Source organism: Corvus cornix, chromosome 6 (genome assembly GCF_000738735.6).
Source record: "Corvus cornix cornix isolate S_Up_H32 chromosome 6, ASM73873v5, whole genome shotgun sequence".
Classification (NCBI taxonomy): domain Eukaryota; kingdom Metazoa; phylum Chordata; class Aves; order Passeriformes; family Corvidae; genus Corvus; species Corvus cornix.
In genome coordinates, this window is record NC_046336.1 from 36,012,549 (window position 1) to 36,033,433 (window position 20,885).

The 20,885-nt window shown below is 43.9% G+C and overlaps 1 protein-coding gene across 1 annotated transcript in view; it reads left to right on the top strand.

Annotated features, from left to right (window-relative positions):
• MCU (mitochondrial calcium uniporter) overlaps nucleotides 1–20,885 on the top strand; it is a 77,042-nt gene that overhangs the window by 53,390 nt on the left and 2,767 nt on the right. The window contains exons 2-7 of the mRNA XM_039553863.1: nucleotides 11,042–11,111; nucleotides 15,051–15,221; nucleotides 15,714–15,818; nucleotides 18,030–18,190; nucleotides 18,674–18,877; nucleotides 20,420–20,536. Coding sequence (XP_039409797.1) covers nucleotides 11,042–11,111; nucleotides 15,051–15,221; nucleotides 15,714–15,818; nucleotides 18,030–18,190; nucleotides 18,674–18,877; nucleotides 20,420–20,536 — 828 coding nt within the window. The remainder of the gene's footprint in view (nucleotides 1–11,041; nucleotides 11,112–15,050; nucleotides 15,222–15,713; nucleotides 15,819–18,029; nucleotides 18,191–18,673; nucleotides 18,878–20,419; nucleotides 20,537–20,885) is intronic.

Here is a 20,885-nt window from a genome sequence, read left to right on the forward strand (position 1 = left end):
GTGAGCAGGGAGGGATGAAAGCAGCTGATTGTCATGGAGGCCCAGCCCTGAACCACTCTTCCTTTTTGTGTGGCCCTTTCCAGTTTGTTGATAGGTATTTTGGGATGATTCCAAGCTGCACGTCCCAGACTGCAGAGCTGTGAACCCACCAGATTCCACAGGCTTAGAAAACCAGGCAGAGTCCTACCAGCATGGCAGCTGGGGAAACTTGTTCTCTCCATTGTTTGTTCACCCAACACAGCCAAAATAATTTTTTATAAAAAGGAGGGAGAGGGACTTTTGTATGGACACAGGCCAAGAGGGAATGGGTTCAAACTGCCAGAGGGCAGGGTTAGATGGGATGTTGGGAAGAAATCCTTCCCTAGGAGGGTGGGGAGGCTCTGGCACAGGGTGCCCAGAGAAGCTGTGGCTGTCCCAGGTCTGGAAGTGTTCAAGGCCGGTCTGGATGGAGCTTGGAGCAACCTGGTCTACTGGAGAGTGTCCCTACCCATAGGAGGGAGTTGGAATGAGATGGGCTTTAAAGTCCCTTCCAACCCAAACCAGTCTGGGATTCTATGATTCTCTCTGGCCTCTTAAGGCTATCCCCATACAGGAGCAGAAACCTGGGATTCCCAGTTGAAAGAGCTTTAGGTCATAATTAGCATTGGATCAAAGGAAAAGTCCTGGTTCCCAGGGCTACGTAGTGCAGTGAGAAAGCATTAAAAAGGTTCTTGGAAAGAAAGTGTGGGGAGTATCTGATTCTGTGTGAGCTGAGCCAGCCTCCTCAGTTGGATTGAAAGCATATGTCTTGAAGTATGTTTCAAAGTCCTTATCTTGATGCCTGTCGCTTCATGGCTTCTCCACAGAGGCTATTTTGCTCTTTTTTGTGTGCTTATTCAATTTTCCAGAGAAGAATGGTTCAATTTTCATTAACTAACTGAGGCTGTCAATGAAAATACAAACTGTAAAGGTGTTTCTGACAGCTTGTATAATTCAGAGCCAAATTGTAAATTGCATTCTTCTAGACCACTGAACACCTATCACAGTATATTAAACCCAGTTTAATTGATTTGGAAAAGCTTTAAGGAAGTGATCAAGCTAAAGATCTGTTACTTTCCATTCCAAACCCTTCTCTTCTAGGATAATCTCTTTTCCCAGGACTGTTTATTCTTAAATGGCCTTAATGACTAGAAAAGTGATCATTTTCCTAGTAATTTTTTTCTAGTGGTTCATTTCCAAGGCTTCTCAATCTCTAAATATGAGTTAAACCTCAGCCTTCACATAGGAAAGAAGTGTGAACTGCAAACACTTTGCAACATGTGTATCTCTGATGTGTGGTTTGCAGCTTTTAATTGGGCAAGCAGTTCAAATCAGCCTTTTGGGACAGGCTGTTGAAAATGGATTTGTTTTGTGTTGGATCCTCCTTGTGTCTTACTCTTTGGATGGAGGTGCGACAGTTTCTAAGGGGAAAAAACCTGTAGGTAGAGGTGTAAACGCAGTATTATTATATGTTCTGTGTTTTTAAAACAAAGTAACAATACTTGAGCTGAAACAATTCGAAAAATTGCAATTAAAATCCTACTAAAACAAGCCTTGTGATCTGGGGGATAGAAAATTTATAGAAAACAGTATTTTTAAACAAAGAGGTGGAATTAAATGTTTGGGTAATCCTGGTTTATCGCACATCCTGGCAGTGGTTAACTTGATAAGTTAGGAGAAGTCTTAGGTCTGTTTTTCTTGAAGATTCTTAAGTGATTTTAACTTGGATGCCTCGACTTAATAATTATATAAACTAAAGGTGGGTTTGTGTGTAGTGCGTGTCCATAAACCCAGTTTTGACTGGTTTTGCCAAGCCAGAGGGGGGAGGTTCGGGAAGGGACGGAGTGGATTGGTGCTGAAGGTGGCCTGGCCACGGGCACTGCGGTGGCACCTAAAGGGGAGCAGCCCTTCCCGAGGGCATCCAGCCTCTTGTCCCCCCAGGCTCAGCCCGAAGGAGTGACGGATGTGACTGAGCTTTGAGGGTGGCACTGGCTGTGAGATGAAGCATCAACTTCAGTTCATAGCTTTCCTAAAACCTCATCTGTTTGTGCCTCTGTTGTGCTTTCATGCATTTGGGCATAATTACACTGAGTTTTGTAGCACAGCAATGCTGTGCAGGAGGTGCTCAAATGAATAGCTCTGAGCTGTTGGGAGATGCTGTTGCAGTCATTCCCTTTGTCAATGGTCAATTAAATGAAAACCTTTTGATCTCTGGGCTTCCTGCTTATCTTGCCAGAGATGACCGATTATGAAGCAGTGAATGTTCCAGTCAGCCCCACTTGCTGCCAAGGCTGGGGTCTGGGGAGCAGTCCCACAGGTGATAAAAGCTTCTCCTCCAGAGGAGCGAGGAGCAAGTTCGTGTTTCTGAAGCCATGCACAGAATGCTGCAGGATACCCTATGGCTGCTGCTTGTGCTCTACGGAAGGGGTCAGCCCCACTTTCCTGTGGTTAGGGGGATGGAGCACCTCTGCTGTGAGGAAAGGCTGGGAGAATTGAGATTGTTCAGCCTGGGGAAGAAGAGTTTTGGGGTAACCCAATTGTGGCTTTTCAGTATGTGGAGGGAACCTACAAAAAGAGAGACTATTTAGAGGGGAGAATGGCTTTAAACTGCCAGAGGGCAGGGTTAGACAGGATGTTGGGAAGAAATTCATCCCTGTGAGGGTGAGGAAGCCCTGGCACAGGGTGTCCAGAGAAGCTGTGGCTGCCCCTGGATCCCTGGAAGTGTCCAAGGCCAGGCTGAGCTGCACACAGGGCTTGGAGCAGCCTCATCTACTGGAAGGTGTCCCTGCCCATGGGAAGAGGGGGTGGAACAAGATGATCTTTAAGGTCCCTTCGAGCCCAAACCATTCCAGGATTCTATGATTCTATGACCTCCTCCTCTTGCAAATAGACCAGGTGAGATGAGCTGAGAAAAGCTGAACCGGGAAACCTTCAGAACTGAATTTAACACACTGTTTAAGTGTCAGGTTCAAAATTAACGTGTTTGTGTTCTTCCTGCACATTATTAGTGTGTCAATAAAGATCTGCCTCTGCAGAGCACTGTGCTTTAACTTCTGCCAAGTTGCCTCTCCAGGCACGTACCTATGGCACACAGGAGGTGAGCGTTGCACCATCTTCTCTTTCAGGGCACAGGAGGGAGGCTATCCTGCAAAATAAGTAAAAGTACATCATTAACCAAAGGATATTAAACATGAACGTATAGGGATATTAAGTTTGCATGTAAGCATCCTTGATCTGTGGTCTGGTGGCACAGTGAAATGGAGTTCTTTAATGGCTTTAAAACATTCATATGTTTTTGTTGGAATCTTTTTTGTTTCCTTCTGTTGCTCTGCTCTTGCCAGGGAACATAAGGGATTTAGAAGCCAGAGTTGCACAGTAACAATCCTTATGGCAGGCAGTGTATCCAGGGGGGGAAATGTCAGGCATCCACCCTTAATCAACTGGAAGATTCTTCCAGAGCTCCATGAGATGTATGTGGGACTAGCAAAAGGATTGATTTTTTACTGTACTAATCACACCTGGTACTGAACTGCTGCAAACTGTGAATGTAGAAAGCAGGGAAGAATGCCAAGCTGAGTGTTCTACACTTTGGTATTTCTTCCAGAAAAAAACTGGCCAATGTTAATTGGCTGCAGGTATTTGTAGCCAAACTTGCCATTTTCTGCTTAGGACCCAAACTTGTGAAACTCAGAGTATATACAAAGCTTGTCTGGCACTTCTGGGCAGCACTCTTAAACTTCCCTGCTAAGTGCCTCATAAAGGATTAAATCCTAAAGCGAGTTTGGTCTCTAGGCTCCCCCTGTAAGGCTCGTAATCCAAGAGAAGGAACTGCTTTTTGTCTTTCAATGGTTGGACTGCCTGGACGTGACTTTGTGGGTACAGCCTCTTGCTGTCTGAGAGTACTTACCTTTCTGTTCCACCACTCTTTGGACCAAACCCAGGTGTAAGGTTAGCCAGAGAGATGAGATTTTTTTTTTTTTTTTTTTTTGTGTTGTGCTTTCCTGCAGGGAATTGATGGTGTAGGACTACTACAGTAGTGGGATGTGCTGGGCTGCTGTGGCTTGCAGGATGTTGCACCTCTCAGTATTTCACCTCCCAAGCTGTGCATGTGCTGGCGCCAACTCTGAGGTCTGCAAGAGCCTGCTGTGTCTTTTCAAGAGCTGAAAGTGAGGTTCCCTCGTTTCTGAGTTTATTTCCCCGGAAAACCAGTGTGAGTTGGCTGCTCCCCAGCACACACCGAGGCAGAAGGAACTTCCTTGCACTTGCAGGAATCTTGCTTCATAACTCTGCTTATTGTTTCATTCTTGGTGCTGGAAGTGCAGGGGTGTGTCAGTGAGGCGCTGTTTCCTCACCGGGAAGCTTTTTGCAGTGGGAGAAGAGGGGCAAGAGCTCTCGTTTTAAATTGCTTCTAATAGAGACTAAAGGAGTTGCCTGATGGGGTTGGTAAGTGCTAGAGGAAGAAAATCAAACAGGAAACCAAACAACAAAACAACAGCTAAGCTGCCTTGGAGAAATCACTGAGGGGAGTCCATCTGATGCCTTCTCTCTTAGTTACGCAGTTTTCAGCTGTGAGTGGCTGAGAGAGAGAAAATCCCTGAAATTTGTGACCTCAGAATTCACTGAATTCTTAAAGCTTTTTTTTTTAAACAGTGGTTGACAGCCCCCTTAATTTAGATAAGAGAGTTATAAACCTTTTCAGTAAGACTCAAGTGATGAATCTGGAAATTAGGGAAAGGAATTTAGTTCTCAGGTTTCAAAGCTGACACAGGTTTAAATGCATCCTAGTGTTTTCTTTGGGTTCTATGTTTCAAGCCTTCAGGATTCAAAGGAATTTAAATTCTCATTTTTTTTTCCCCAGTAACCATGAGGATTGTATTAAATAAGTGGAATCCAAACCATCGTACTCCAGTAAAGGAAAAATACTTTCATCGTGAAACTGTGATCTGGCATCACAAACTGTCGGGGAGATGTTCCAGCCCTGCTTTGTGTTGCCTGCCAGAAGTAGGAAGGACTGTGTGAAGGTTGGATGAGAGGGAGCGTGGGGGTCTGGTGTACCCTGCCTATCATCTGTCCCCTGTTAGGAATAGGGTAATTCTCTGCAAGTTGTTGACACTTGCAATAAAATTAAGAATATAGACCGAGAGAAGGTTTTGGTTTGGGGTTTTGATTTGGTTTTCAGTTGGGGAGGAAGTGATGTGGATGGTGGCAAGGGAAACCACCTGTTAAAAGTGATTGATTCTGCTTGACTGATGTGCTTAGCATGTCAGCTCAACTTTTTTCCCTTTTATTTCCTCCTCTTCCCTCTCTTGTCTCTCGGAGGCTCAATCAAAGCCATCAAATGCAGTGGTGTTCCTGCTGCAGTATCCCCAGAGCAGCAGTAATGCCTGGGAGAAAGGCACAATGAAGGATGAGGAACAGTTACTTCATCCCTGCTTTTTCTGCAGAGAGCTAATCTCCTTCCTCCTACCCATTCCTCTTCCTGGACACTGTGGATTACCTGCTTCTTTTTAGGCAGATGGGCAAAGGAAGCAGGATGGAGAAGGAAGTATTTATAGTTCACCTCCTGTTTATGTTCCCTTCCTAGCAGATGTGATGGAGCTTTGTACTAATGCTGGAAGAAGAGCAAATTCAGGCAGGAATGAGAACTGAGGCAAATGAAGATCATTTGCTGATGTGTAGGTCATACAAAGTGCTCTGGAGTATATGGCTTGTGGCCATCACTGCAAGGGCACAGCTCCCGGGTACAGAGGCTTCCCCCCCTGCGTTCCCTCTCCAGCCAAATCCCCGGGGGTTTGCATGGAGGCAGTGGGAGCAGTACCCTTGTGCGAGCAAGGGATGTTTTATCACATCCCAGACTCCCAAACAGCAGCCCAGTGTATGCCTTGAGGGAAGTACTACACGGTTGTGTTGGCTATGTGAATATATCCAGAGGCTGTAGCGAGAAGCTGGAAAAGTCCTTCCATACAGGGTTGCAAATCCCTGGTAAAGTTTGGCTCAATTTCAAAGGATGATTGAGATTTTTTTTTTTTTTTTTTTTTTTTTGTCTCAAATTGATATTCTGGAAGTAGGCAGCGATGTCCAGGTACCTCAGAAAGAAAAGAAAAGAAGGGGGTGAGAGATGCAGGCAGACATCTCCATGGGTCTGTTCTGATCCCTTTGGAGATGTCTGAGGAAGGCGGGGAGGGTGCTGAGGGGGAATTAGCGGGAATCAGCTGAAGTTGGCAGGGCAGTGCCTGGGCGCTGGCAGCAGCCGGCTCCCTCATGAGGCGCCGCCATCTTGCCCTCGCCACGCCACTGCCCTCAGAGGCGCGTGAGGGGCTGCTGTGGGCTGGGAGGGTCCTGTGAGTGCCCTGAGCCCTTTGCTGGCTCGTTTCTGGAGGGTTTTCTTAGCAGACTGGTTTTGTGGTCACTGGATGGGTTGCCTGGGACTGGGAGGGGTGTCTGGTGCTGAGGTGTCTCTGAAGGCTGTGTGGGCTGCCTGGGGCTGAGGGGTATCTCTGATATCTGTGGGGCCTCTCAGGAGGCTGAGAGGTGTCTGGGGTTGAAGGGTCTCTGACCTCTGTGAGGTATTTGGGGCTGAGGGGTCTCTGTGTAGGGTACCCAGGGGATGAGGGGTCTCGGCATGTACTGTCTGGGTCTAAGGGGTCTCTGAGCAGAGGTTGATCCTGGATAAAGGGTTGGGTTAGGGGGGGAAGTGTTCATTTCAACCTGTGTCTTGATATTACCTGCTTTAATTGGCAGTAAGTCAACTTTCCCTTAGTCCACTCTGTTAAGCTAGTGGGGAGTGGTGACTGATCTCCCTGCCTTTATCCTTTTATCCTGTATCCTCCCATCCTGTTCCCGAGGAGTGAGGGAGCAGCTGGCTGGGCAGCTGGCCCCAGTCAATCCACCACAGCTAAATGTACTTAAATCAAGTTAGAGCTTATGTGCTGGTGCAAAAACACTGGCTGTGTTGGGAAGTCACACATCACATCCCTTGGACAGCAGGTTTCTGGTCAGGGCATGGTTTTGCCTTGAGTCTCCTTTACTTTGCAAACAGCTGGTGTGAAGGGGAAGGAAAAAGGGAGGACAGAAGGGGACTCGGTAACTGAGGATCGAAGTGCTGTTTAGGAGAGACCAAATTATAACAGATTGAGTACAGGAGCAGAAGCGAGGGAAAGACGGATAAATGGAGCCCTTCAGCATGTTTGAGGTGGGTGGCTTGGGTTGCTGCGGCTGCTCGGGGAAGCTCGCAGCAATTTTCGTCACTGAGATTTCAGCCTGGAGGCTTTAGGATAACCACTTTTAGAGCCAGGGCAGACATTCAGTGTTTCATGTAGTGAAAGTCAGGATAGAGAGGAAAATAACTATTGCTTGTTGGAAAAGGTGAGCTGGCTTGTATCAGACTTAAGGCAGCCTTCTTTAAAGGAGGCCCTTCAGAATTTGTAAAATAGATGTTGCAGGGGACACTTACAAATGTCTCTTAAATGCTTCACTCGTAGTAAGACATTTTTACGCAGAGAATGCTCTGTTTTTCACAAAAGCTTTGCAGTTCTTGCTGTGCTGGTACTCCAGGTAATGAGTTAGCAGCATGTTTTATTTGGGTTCTAGAGCAAGATGTTCACCTTTTTTCATGCTTGGGGTGTTGTGGTTTGGTTTTTTTTCCTGGACAACCTCTTTTCTGATTTTAATTAGGGTTTGGAGACTCAATCTCCTAAAGTCGTTAGCATTCCATCATTGATAATTACATACCTGGAGAACATGGGGGGTGCTCTCTCTTTTCCCATCAGAGAGCACTCACTGTTAGCTAAAAGGTTGATTTTTCCAGCAAGCCTTTGGTTAACTTTGTCCCTGACGTAGTACTGAGAAAGCCACATTAGGACTTACAGAAATGCTGTTACTTTTACCTTTGGGTTGTCTAATGTAGACCTGGACAAGGCTGGAGGAAGCATTAGTTTTAGATAGAGGACTGGGACTTTTTTCCTCTTGCTCCTTTAATCATTCTGGGAGTGCAGCTGCTGCATAACTCTGAGCCTCTTAACATGCATCTTACTGCAGATAAGGCAGGAAATGGATGGACATGGAAAGTGAATTCCTGCATGTGTTCTTGTGAGATACAGAAACTTATCCTAGTGCTTAAAGCTTCTTATTTCAGTGATCCTGCTTTGGTGCTTTTTACACTCCCAAGCATCGCTTATTTTGGGAGAGGTGGACAAGTCTGTCTCAACTGAAATTTGGATGCAGTTATTCCACACTTCCTTGCTGAAAGAGGAGTGAGCTGTTGCCTGACGGACAGATCTGGTCAGTAAAACTTGAAAGGAATTCCTCTCTCTGCCCTGCACTGCTCCGATCCCCAGCTTCAGCCTTCTGACATCTTTATGTAGGAAGCTGTTGAACTGCAGACATCGGATAATGGGTTCAAACATTTCTCTCCATCTCAATTTTAAAACAACAGTCTCCCTTCAGGAATAAAAATGAGGGATGACTCCTTAAACTCTTGCTAACCTTGGATGACATATCGTGACATTTCGGTCTCTGCTCAGTTTTGAGTTCATTTGTTCTTTTTTTTCCCTTCCTACCCAGTAGAGACTGTTTCTGTAGATAAGGAATTGTAGCAGCAGCACGTATCGCACGGCACCCTTCAGAGCTGCAGGAGGGACAGATCTGTGTGTTCTAACAGCATCTCTCCTGTCAAATGTACTGGTAGCACACTGCTGGGGAGGGGGGTGTTAATGAAGCAGGGGTTCAGCCCATATTGGGATGCAAGAATTGTCCAAGGGGTGAAGTCTGGGGAGACCTCAGCTTTTTGATGAGTCACCTAATATGCCCTGTTTTTTTCAACCTGTTTTGCCTTATCCCTGTTCTTGTTGTATGAGTGCAGGAGGCTTCTGGAGTGAGCTTGTATCTGTCAGATACTCATAGCCTTAAGGTACAGTCTGTGCATGTGCTACCTAGTGATATCTTCCAGTTACATGGTTATTTTGCAGTGGGGTAGTGCTGGGTTTAGCAGGGTTTAGGATTTTCTGGGAACTGTGTTTTTGGGCTGCCGTTCACAGCTGGTAGAAAGGCCGGAGTCCTGCTGTGCACTGTTTGAAAAATGGATGATTAATGTTGTGTAGGGGGGGGGAGAGTGAGGCAGTAAAAACATATCAGTGCTAGCTGTACTGTGGGATCAAGTAAAACAGGTCTATAAGTAGTCTTTGGGGTAGTGCTCTCTGACTGAGACGCTCCCTGTGTGAATTCTGCCTGCTTGTTATTGTATCTGATACTATTTTTAGAAGGATTAAAATTCCTCTCCTTAGGTAAAAATTGGTTCTGAAAATCGATTTGCATGTGGTACCACTTCTGATCCCTGAAGCTTCTGACTTTGTTAATAATACAATAGTAATGCCAAGACAACAGAGCTGGATTTGTATAGGATGTAGGGCTGTAGCTGTGTTTTTCTCAGAGTTTTCAGTATAAAACCTGTTTTTCTTCAGGTGGGAGGGGTAGCACATGGTGTCAGAGAGTCAAGAAGATTTGGTTATTTCACTTGCAAAAAGGCAAATTTGCCCTTTGGTTCCCAACACACAGGCGGTTTTTACAACATTACTTTTGCTGAAACACGCAACTTCCTGCTGAAGTTACAGCTGTTTGGTGCCCACTTCTTTTCCTGCATGCTGACTGTCTGATTTGACCCTGGGAAGCTGAAAATGCACTTGAAAGGAGGCAAATTGAAAATGACTGATTTTCATTGTCAAAACTGATAGAAATGAAGTGTAAGTACACTACATACCACAGTGAATTTCTAGAGCTGTCAGTGCAGTGGCCATCAGGGCCAAAGGTTCCTACTTTCAAGAAAGATTAGTAGAAACTATCCTTCGTTCCGATATCAGGCTTTAAAGGACAAGTGAAGTAGCAATTAAAGCCATTTTAAGTAGGTTATCAAAGGTAACCTCATGAAATACAGAGATTTGGACCATTTGGCAGAGAAATAATCAACAACCTAGGTTTTGTTTGCAAGCTTCATTAGAAATTTACTTAAGTCCTCCATGTGAGATACTTTTTCTTTGCTGATTGCTAAAATACAGCTGCCAAACCTATATTTCTATAAAGGTATCCCAGACCATAGGAATGTCCAAATTGGACAACAGCTCTTGAAAAATCTGAGGCTAGCCACTGAAATATAAACCACCAGAGAGAGGTGAGAGCTGCTGTGTTACGCTTTATTCTGGTTTACAGTTGGGCTGGTTTTTGCCAGAGTTGTAATCTCGGTGTTGGGGAAGGATTAGTGTATAACCAGTGTAATATAATCAAAAGATAGACTTTTAAATCAGTCTGATTCTAGATTTTTCATGGGCAAATGGGTCTCTTGCTAAGTTTGCAGAACCTACAACCCATTCATGTGGTTTTTTCTTATTGGGCTGTTGTAGTTTCTTATTTTTATAGCTCAGTATTGCAATCCTTGTTTTTTATGTTGGAACAATTTGTTCTTCTATGCACAGGCAGTTTTACTACTTTGTGTTTCGGAATTTGGCTTCCTTCTGTAAGGACATGAGAAAAGTAATGTTGGCATGGAAAACAACCAAGGAGAATGAACCTGTTAATCCACAACTCTGTAAACGTCCCTCTTGGTTATGCAAAAAACTTCTTTTTCTTACCCTTTAAAGACTCGTGCTTTGATATGATTTCTACTGTGTCTGTGTAGTAAGCTAAACTGATGGACCACGTGGCTTTAAAAATACATGTTACATTAAGGAAAACAAATCACAGCTGTTCTCAGTTCTCAGCTCTCAGGCTCTCAGCTACGTGTGTGGAGAGAGAGGTGTGTAGAGGTGAACTTGGCTGAGGGGGGAAACCCTGTGGCGTGACAGATGGGAAGGGAAGAGGCTGTTCCTGACAGGTGCTCCTGGTTTGCGGCTGTCCCTGCTGCGGATCGAGGAAGTGCCTAGCACGGGCACGGGGGAAGGGGCCGGCGGGAGGGACGGGATCAGGAGGTGGCCCTGGGGTGCGATCCTGCCAGACTCTGAACATTTGCCCTTTTTGCCGTGCCTGTGTTTTCCAGGTGCATCAGCGGCTGTCTCCTTGGCAGAGCGTGAGAGTGGTGTATTGCAGTACCGTAGTGCCCTCTGATGGTGAGTAACACGTGCACCAGCTCCTGCCTCACTGGACTTAGCCCTAACTTACATTTCATTCCCTGCCCCCTTTTCTGGTTGAGGCTTTTTTGGCTGGGCAGCAATCCAGTTTGGAGCTTAAGGAAGTGACACAGAACAACGTCAAGAAGAATTAAGGCAATGGGCAACTTTTCTATGAACTGTCCTTACAAAACTGGACAGGCTTTGTAAAGAAAGATGGAATTGCATGCAACTGTCCAAATCTTTTTGCCAGACTTCTTTCTGATGTAGCTGTGAGCCTGTATGATCCTTACCCTTCAAGGTACTGTCCTTCTTGAAGGAAGTGCCAGAGGCTGGAGCCAGGCTCTGTTCAGTGGTGCCAACCTCTAGGACACAAAGGAAAGGGCAGAAACTGATGCACAGGAAATTCTCCCTGAACATGAGGAAGAACTTCTCTTGTGCACTGGAACAGATGGCCCAGAGAGGCTGTGGAGTCTCCCTCACTGAGGACAGATACTCCAGAACTGTCTGGACACAATCTTGTGCCAGGTGCTCTGGGATGTCCCTGCGTGAGCAGGGAGGTGGCACCAGAGCACCCGCTGTGGTCCTTTCAGCCTGACCCAGTCTGTGGTCCTGTGACTCTGCCTGCCCCCTTAACCTCATTTATGTAACAAAAGTGCAGTTCATGTCAGCTACGTGCCAAAATGGTCAAAAGCATCATTTGCTGCAGTGAGTAAGTTGTGAAGCCAAGTGTCTCAAACAAAGACGCCAAGGCAATGTTATTCCTTTATTAAATCTGGGGCAGCTCAAACATTAAGCTTTTTTGATAAGGTTGTCAGAGCATAAAGCAAAAGGATGCACTGGTGGAACTTTAAAAATCTTGGTGTGCCAGAATACAAAGAGGAAAGGAGCAGCTTTCAGCTCACTGCCTGCTTAACATCTGCATGCTGTGCACAAGGAGTGGATCACTTGTGCTAACAGACATGAGCACTGAGTGGATCCTTGGCTTGTTAATAAGATCTGAAAGCTAATAAATGAAGGGTTCCTGCTTCCCCTGCCAGGATAACAAGTGTGCAAAGACAAAGAGAACATGACTGCTCTGGAGAGCTTACATGAAAACCTGGGGACTTAAACAGGTACAACTGTAGAGGACGTGTAAGGTTGAGAAGATAGTGTCTGTGTGTGCCTGATTTGATTTTACCTCTCCTTGTGTTATGCTTGAATATTTCTCTCATTATTTCTTCCAATAACTTGAGTTTTACCAGTAGCCAGTGTTCAACACTGACTTCTTCGGCCACACTTTCTTCTTTTACTATACTTTGTTTTGACCTCATGTGTTGCTCAAGTTGATCTTAGGCAAAAATGGAAATCTTAAAAAAAAAAAAAAAAAAAAAAACCATAAATACCCATGACGTGTTGCTGGTGCACATATGATTGAGTCAAAACTTTGTGGTGCTTGGATGGAACTCATACCTCAAAGCAACCCCATGCTTTATATAGCATCTAAAGCTTTTCAAATTCTCCATGGTCTTATTTAGCACCATTCCTGGCTCGGCTGTAGGTGTCTGTAAGTGTAAGTGAAGCACACTTGTATAAAATTACTTTTTTTTTGCTTGTTCCATGCAATTAAATCTTCGCTTAAAATTTAGCTAGGGCAGATTAGCTGAAACCTTAGCTCTGTAACTAGTTGAGGTGCCAAATGCTTTGTCCACTTAGTAACTTGTGAAGTAGATGCAGAAGACACACAGGGCTGTGGAGAGAAAAATGAGGCAGCCATATCACAGAGGGGCTTATTAATAACTTTTGCTGGAGTTGTCTGCTGCTGTCTGTTAGGTTTGTGCTATTGTGTCCTTCAGATTCCTTTCTTTTATTTGCCTCTGAGCTCTTCCTTTTTCAATGCAGTGAAAATCTGACCAGTATTACTTGTGTGGGAGGTGATGGGAGGATCAACCTGGAGTTATGGACTTTCCCCACCAGTGAATTAAGCTAGGAAATTACTTTTACAAGGGGTTTGCAAGGAAAACGTAAAGCAGCTGTGTTTCCAGACTTACTGACCCTGTCTTTTGAGGGGGAATAATTTGGCCTTTGATACTTCACCTAAGCTGGAAATCCTAGTGAAAGGCTTTGTTTGTGCTCCTAATGCTGATGAACTCCTCAAGTGCAGCTGGTTCTGGTAGGCACTTCCTCCAGAGCTGGCAGTCCTGGAGCTCTGGCTGTGGTGTGGTACCAGTGGGGATACATGGAAAAAGTGTCAATGAAAACACTGTTATCTCTTCTGCTCTGCAAAGAAATGGCCTCACTGCCTGTATTATCTAGGTAGCATTTTAAATTTAAAGAAAACCTGATAGCTGTCATAATAGCTGCTGCTAAGGAGCTCTAAATTCTCACTGTCCAAATAAATTAGCATTTTGCTTTATTTTTTTCCAGTAAATATCTGATTGTTGTCTCTGAATTCTATGCTTCAAAATGCTAAAGCTACTAAAATCCTGTCAGCTGTCTGAGTCTTGAGAGTAGGCATTGATAGGTTTTCAAACACTGGGGCCTCTTAGGATGCTTTAGTCATTTAGGTGTCCATACTTGGTTGCTTCCATCTAGTCTTTAAGGACTTGAAGGTAGCAATCCCTTGCAAGAGGAAAAAAGCCTTTTTATGCTTGATTCATTTCATGAAGGTGTGTGATAGTTGAGAATGAGAAGAGAATTCTTCTGGCTTTGTACAAGTGCACTTGGTACATCCTTTTAATAGCCATGATCCTTTATTTTTGGAAAGGTGTGTTGCCCCAAGACTTCTCCTGCTAGTTCCCTTTGGTAGTTAAAATAATATTGTCTTCATTTTTACTTTTGTTGACTCTGACTGATTTTGATGTTAGCTGCTTAAAATGACTTAGCATGTCAATCCATGAGTTCAGTGAGTTTAAGGAGACAGGAGTTGACCTAAGCTGCAACAGGTGGGGATACTGAGGCAGATGAGTTGTGGGTGGGTGTGACTGCACCATCCTTGAGACACAGCAAATGCTCTGAGCAATAAAAAAACCCCTGTATGTTCTTACATAAGAAAGATACCTATAAAAGCAAGTAATTTTTAGGTGTGCTGTTATACCTTAGCAGCTACCTCACTTGAGGACAATTACAATGGTAATTCAGTAAAGGGCTTAGGGAATATGAACTTATAACTTCTCTTTTCTGTGTATGGATGTCATGAAGCACAAGGAGCAGGTTGTGGCAGTAAAATAATAACCAGCTTACAGTTCATACAGGTCACTACCATGGATTTTAAAATGAATTACTGAAATCCTTAAGAATGCTTTCAGAAAAACTTCTGGCAGCTCCAAAGAAATTGAAAATCTTGTTTTATCTACACCTAAGTAGCGATGCCTGTCTGGAGAAGTACAAAGCATATTGATCCCATGAATTTTAGATGAAATGGCCTTGAGGCCTAAACTTGGAGTGCCGCTTTCCTACAGCCTCATGCTCCTGACTGCTTTCTTTAAATGTCTTGCCTCAGGACAAGGAGGAGGAAACCAGAACTAAACAAGGATAAAAATATTTGAAGTTGGTCCTTCCTTGATGTTTCCTAGTATACACAATCTGCTTTTTTCTCCTGAGCTATAAATCCTCCTAAACAGCAGTGTTTTTGTCTTCCATAGTCCAAAATGCTTTTATTCTCAAAACCTAACCCAAACATACTGTGCTGCCATGTTATGGCTTTTAGATATCATGTTGCCCTTAGAATAAAGGTGACTGAGTTTAGTGTCAGTAACTTAAAAACTACAGAAAATGACTGCCATGTTACTGGAGTGACAAGCTTGGCTATACCTCCATTTTTCTTTGGCCATGTCTCTTAGTAACATCAAAAGTTTAGTCCATTCAGATGACCATCAGGTTTGCCTCTTTCTCCATGGGACAAATGGAGAAGATCTGTTATCTTTTAATGATAAGCTTGTATTTTTGTTGTCTCTGTAGAAGTGACGGTGGTTTACCAAAACGGGTTGCCTGTGATTTCTGTGAGTCTTCCATCGCGGCGTGAGCGCTGCCAGTTCACCCTGAAACCCATCTCAGACTCTGTCGGGGTGTTCTTGCAACAGCTGCGAGCAGAGGACAGAGGAATTGATCGGGTTGCAATCTACTCAGCAGGTACTCTTGTTTACAAACTAATTGATTTACTTGCTTGCCTGCTGTTTTCACCCGGTCTTTTGCTTTTGAAGTAAAAGTTTGCTGTGATGTGAGTTCTTCAACCTTCCTGAAAAAGCAGAAGGTAGAAATGTCATTCCTAGAGTAAGAATATTGTATAGTCAGAGCTGCTAAGGAAATCAGTCCTAATGGAGATGTTTTCTGGTGAGTGCCCTACTATTTAGTAGGAAAGATGCAAGCTATGCAACTGACGTTGATGTTCAAATCAGTTTGTAAGGAATTGGGTGGAGAAGGTGGTACAAGTGAAACAGTATCCTGCTTTAGCAATGGAAACTCAGTCATGTTTCCACCTTTCCTTGTCTTGGCAAAAAGTATCATCTTTTGGAAAGAATGGAAGCCCAACAGCTGGATTTGGGATGGTGTTACAACTTAGCCATGGCATGTTCAAGTCCTTTGTTGCTCCTGCTTAATGCATCATCTGTGTTTTCCTTACAGATGGCACACGTGTGGCCTCCTCCACAGGCATTGACCTGCTTCTGCTGGATGACTTCAAACTGATCATTAATGATGTCACGTACCATGTCAGACCACCAAAGAGAGGTAAACCAGCCTGGTTCTGCTCAGCACTGGGAGTACATTTCAGTATTCAGCTCCCTGCTTCGTTGCAACATGCTTTATTAACTTGTTCAGGAGCATGAAGTGTTGTTTCTAAAGGGCAACCTTGTGGTTTCTAATCCTGCCCTTGGAGCCCAATTTAGAGATATCCAAGTAATCAGAATAATTACTAATAAAAAGCAGATATTTCATTCTGTTCAAAGCTAGTGCCCCCCCAGCCTCCAAGAGGAATAAACAAAGAAATATAATTCCTTTTAAATTCAAAGTTTTTCAAAAATTTTTTTTAATTACTGAAAAGTAATTTAATTTAACTCGTTCTGAGGGAATACAATACAAGATGGGAATTAGATTGAAACTTAGATTGTCTGGTTTGGAAGACTAAATTGTTGCTTCCCCTGACAGCTAACATTGTTTCCATTTAAGTGTGGTACTTCAACTATTGCAGATAAACCTCAAAACCTTGTTAGCTACCGAACAGTGAAATAAAGGAGACTGTGCCCTTAGAAGGTTGTGTCATGAAGAATCAGCTAGGAAGGGAAGGGAAACCAACCTATTTTGAGTCAACAAGAAAATCCATTTCAATAATGTTCTATGGATGTGTGTGAATTTCAAGATGTGAAAACCTGCAAGAAGATTTTGAGACACTTCAGTGTTACTGGTGGAGGCAGGAACTCGGTGTTTTTATCGGCCCTCTACTCTTTCTTCTGGGCAGCTTCATAGCCTTCATAAAACACCAGGTTCTTGCATGCCTGTAGTTTTGTCTGCGGATTTAAATAAAAGGGATGGCTTGAGAAATGCTGTTCTGCTTGGTTCACAGATAGGGATTTTTATCTACTTTATTGTTCTGTTTTTCTGGAATTGGGAGTGCAGTACTCGGTGAGATGCTCTTTCTTGCCTAAATGTGGGGTAGACTGACCTCTGCTAGAGATGATTTTTTCCCATCTCATTAAAAGCACCTTAACAGAAAGCTCTCCATTAAGATTGGATATCTAAACCACTGGGTATCATACACACAAAGAAGTTACTCTGCTCTGTCACCCATTGTGTACTGCTAAGTGAGCTCTGGGATCACCAAGGTTACAGGAAATTGTCTCCTAGGATGCACTTGCCAAGGAGATTTCTGTAGTTCGTGCTAAAATGAATGTGCCTGCAAATAGGCACTGAGGTTAGTTCTGTCAAACTTTTTGGCTGTTGCTTTTCCATTTTTACAAGATCACCTTGTATATTTGAAAATGTAAACACCAGAATACTGTAATTTTAAATAAGTACTTCTTGATGGTCACCTCAGTAGGAGCATTTGGATTTTTCTTCCTAGGGGAACAGGAGCCCTTTAACTAGAAGGAAATTGTGTATTTCGTGTGTCTTGGCACAGGCAACTGAGCCACTTTTTTTCCTTGAGCTGCTGGTGTTAAAACTTAAGCTGTCCATAGCTTTTTGAGTTGTTAAAATCATATTTTAATAACTTTAAGTACAAGCCCAAGGATGCTACAAAAATTAATTTATTTGGTTAATGTCAAAATCTTTTGCTTTAATTTCAAACTTGTTTTTTTCCCTGTGTGTAACACAATACAAGTAGTCACAACTCCTTTATGAACTGGTATTCTCTAGGAATCCTTTTTGGTGTTTGAATGCAAAGATAAAGGTGTTTTTGAGTCATGGCCCTGTTCTTGTTTCTAAATACCAGAAGGGAGAAGTTCACTCCTTTGTAGGCAGCATAGCCAGGGGGGTGTTACCCACAGAGTACTGGGAAACGATTCTTGGCACTGGCACTCAAAATGCTGCTGCTGAGACTGTTGTGGGGTCCCTAACCCATGATGCTCAGTTGCCACCGCCAATAACTCTGGTTGTTGGTGGTCTGTAGCCTGAATTCTGCCTGTGTCTTGACAGCTGGTGTGATGGATCATAGCTAGTTTAGTTCATTTCTCTTGTATATAAATATGATTCAGAAGCAGCTGTTGATATCTGGCCAGCTTTATAGGACATCTCTCTTTTCCTTGTTCTTACCAAATTTTAGGAATATCCAGTAATAAAGCCTGGTTTTCTTTTAAGGGACTTGTATTGTCTTAGAGTTCTGGAGCTCTTCCAAAGAATTCTTTGTTGAAAAGATAGTTCTGTTTGTTTCCGGTGCAGACTAATAGCGGTTTTCCAAGGGCTCTGTGGGTACAGGTGTATAAAGCAGCCTCTGTTTTTTCCTAGAGCTGTTAAGCCATGAAAATGCCACGACGCTGAATGATGTGAAGACATTGGTTCAGCAGTTGTACACAGCCTTGAGCATCGAGGAGCACCAGCTGAACAAGGAGAAGGAGCTGATAGGGAGATTAGAGGAACTGAAGGAGCAACTAGCACCTCTAGAAAAAGTAAGGAGTTTCTCAGTGTGTCGTATTTATCCTCCAAATGCAGCCTGAATGTATTTCCAAGTTTTAATTGGGTCCCTGGCATGCTTCAAATAGTTTTAAGATCACTGAACCAAGTGTTTACCAAACCATGTTTGCTTCTGGTTTCAGTGGAAATATTTTGTTTCCTTGCTTTAAGTAATCGGAAGTGAGCTTGCTAGTAAATAAAGTCTGGTGCTAGTGCAACAGAACATCTCTGAACACAGAGAAATAAATAATTTCCTGAGGCGTTCAGAGCATGCTTGGAGTAAATATAGTGACAAGATACTGATGGAAAAGAGGTTTAGGTTTGTTTGTATAATCATCATGCATAATCAAATCATGTTTCAATCCACTTAATGTTACTATTAATATAAGGGACTATTTTTACAACATTATTATCTCTTAACAATATTAACATAATGACTTCTGAGACTGCAAGGTGTTGTGTGTTTCTGCCTTCTGCAGGTAAGAATGGAACTCAGCAGGAAAGCAGAGAAGAGGACAACCTTCGTGTTGTGGGGAGGCCTGGCCTACATGGCCACTCAGTTTGGGATTCTGGCCCGCCTCACCTGGTGGGAATATTCTTGGGACATTATGGAACCAGTCACCTATTTCATCACCTATGGTAGTGCCATGGCAATGTATGCTTATTTCGTAATGACCCGCCAGGTAGGACTTGTTGTGCTGATATTGACGCTTCACTAGAAGACTTTCTCTGGGCTCTGCTCCCTAGAAAAATAGCCAAGTTGTGCCTGTTAGAAGCTGCTTTGCCCCTTCCTTATCCTGTTGGAACCCAGATGCCACTTGATTAATTTGTGCTGGCCAGGGAGGTGGTATGTGGCTGTGGGGTATTCTGGTGGTGGTCCTGGCTGGTTGTCTTACCAGAAATGCTTTTCTGTGTTTGGTGACTGACTGCTGTAGCCAAACAGATTCATCTGCTGGCAGATATGGTCAGTACAGACAGGTATGGCTGCGTGAGGTACCTTCTGAGCTTCAAGGAAACCCATCCCTCTCACATGCCCATGTTGGCCTTTTTAAAGACACCAAAGATCAGGCATCTTGTTGGAAATGCTTTTGTTTAGGCCTTTCACAGATCTGGCCTCCTGTCCAGATGAAGAATCTGTCTCTGGATCCTTGTAATTGTGAGAGATTCTCTACAGATTTTCTAGTGCAGGGTTTGTCTCACCACTTCCTAACCCCACCTAAATAAAGAGGAAGGGAGGGCTCAAAGTGTCCCTACTGTCACAGGGCCATCAGAACAGATGCTGCAGGTGTTCCAGCATGGTGTCCCAGGGGTCTGTCAGCTGCATCATTTCAGGGGTGGTGTTTATAGCTTTTTTCCCTCCTTTTCTCCCCACAAACTTGTCAGTACAAAATACGTTAATTCTTGTTCTCTCTGCATGGAAGGATTCACACCCTGGGGACAGGAGTAAGGTGATAGTAACTCACTGCTGGAGTGTAACAAATGGGTAGAGAAGCAAATATCTGACTTGCTGGGTCTGGCTGGGATGGAGTTAATGTTCTTCAGAGAAGCTGGTGTGGTGCGGTGTTTGGCATTTGTGACTAAGACAGCCTTGATAACATATGAGTGCTTTTGCTGTTGCTGAGCAGTGCTGGTACAGCATCAAGGCCTTCTCTGGATTTTGTTCTTCCCTGGTTTGCCCCCTCCTAACCCCCCACTTCCCACCTCTGGCAATAGGATGGGGGTGGGTGAGGTGTTGTGAGGGAACACATCTGGGACACCTGCCCTGAACTGACCAAACTGATATTCCATACCATATAATGTCACCTTCTGTAATAAATTGGGAGAGAGTTTCTCCAAAGCAGCTGTTGCTCAGAGTCTGGCTGAGCATTGGTCTGCTGGCAGGAGGTGGTGAGTGGTTGCTTCTGCATCACTCCTACGTTGTTGTGGGGTTTTTTTTCCTCAGTTATTAAACTGTCTTTAACTTTATAGTATTGTTTTTCTTGTTGTTTTCCTACCTTTGGATTCTCTTCTCTCTCCCATCCAGCTGTGGGGCAGTGAGTGACTGGGTGGGGGTTTAGCTGCTGGCAGGGATCACCCACCACTGTGCAAGCTTGGACCAGGCTTGTGCCTTCTGTCAGAAACTGGTCATTCTCCCAAACGCACCTGAGACGTACTGTGCTGTGGCATCTTGTGTTGCCTCCCTGCTGTAGCTTTATTCCTATTTTCTCTCCTTTTTCTCTCTTCAGGAATATGTTTATCCAGATGCTAGAGACAGACAATACTTACTATTTTTCCATAAAGGAGCCAAAAAGACACGATTTGATCTAGAGAAATACAATCAACTCAAGGATGCAATTGCTCAGGTAACAAGAATTTTTCCAGAAACAAGATAAAGAAATTACTGCTTGCTAGCTCTTCAATACTATTAATAGACACACCTCAAGCAAGAATGAATGTATTTTAAGTTTTCAGCCCATTTTCTTGTCACAGCCCCACTGCAGTCACTGATTTGGCTTTGATATTCCCAGGAACAGAATAGAACTGCTGGATGCGTAAATCAACGTGAAACCTGTATCAGTCTTTAAGGGCCTTTCAGACACTGCTAGCAAGTCTTGAGTTGCTTCAGACGCTTTATGCCTCAGAGGAGTCTAATTCAAGATTTCTTTTTTCCTCAGCTCCTACACACCAGATGGATTTAGTGAGAAAAAAAGA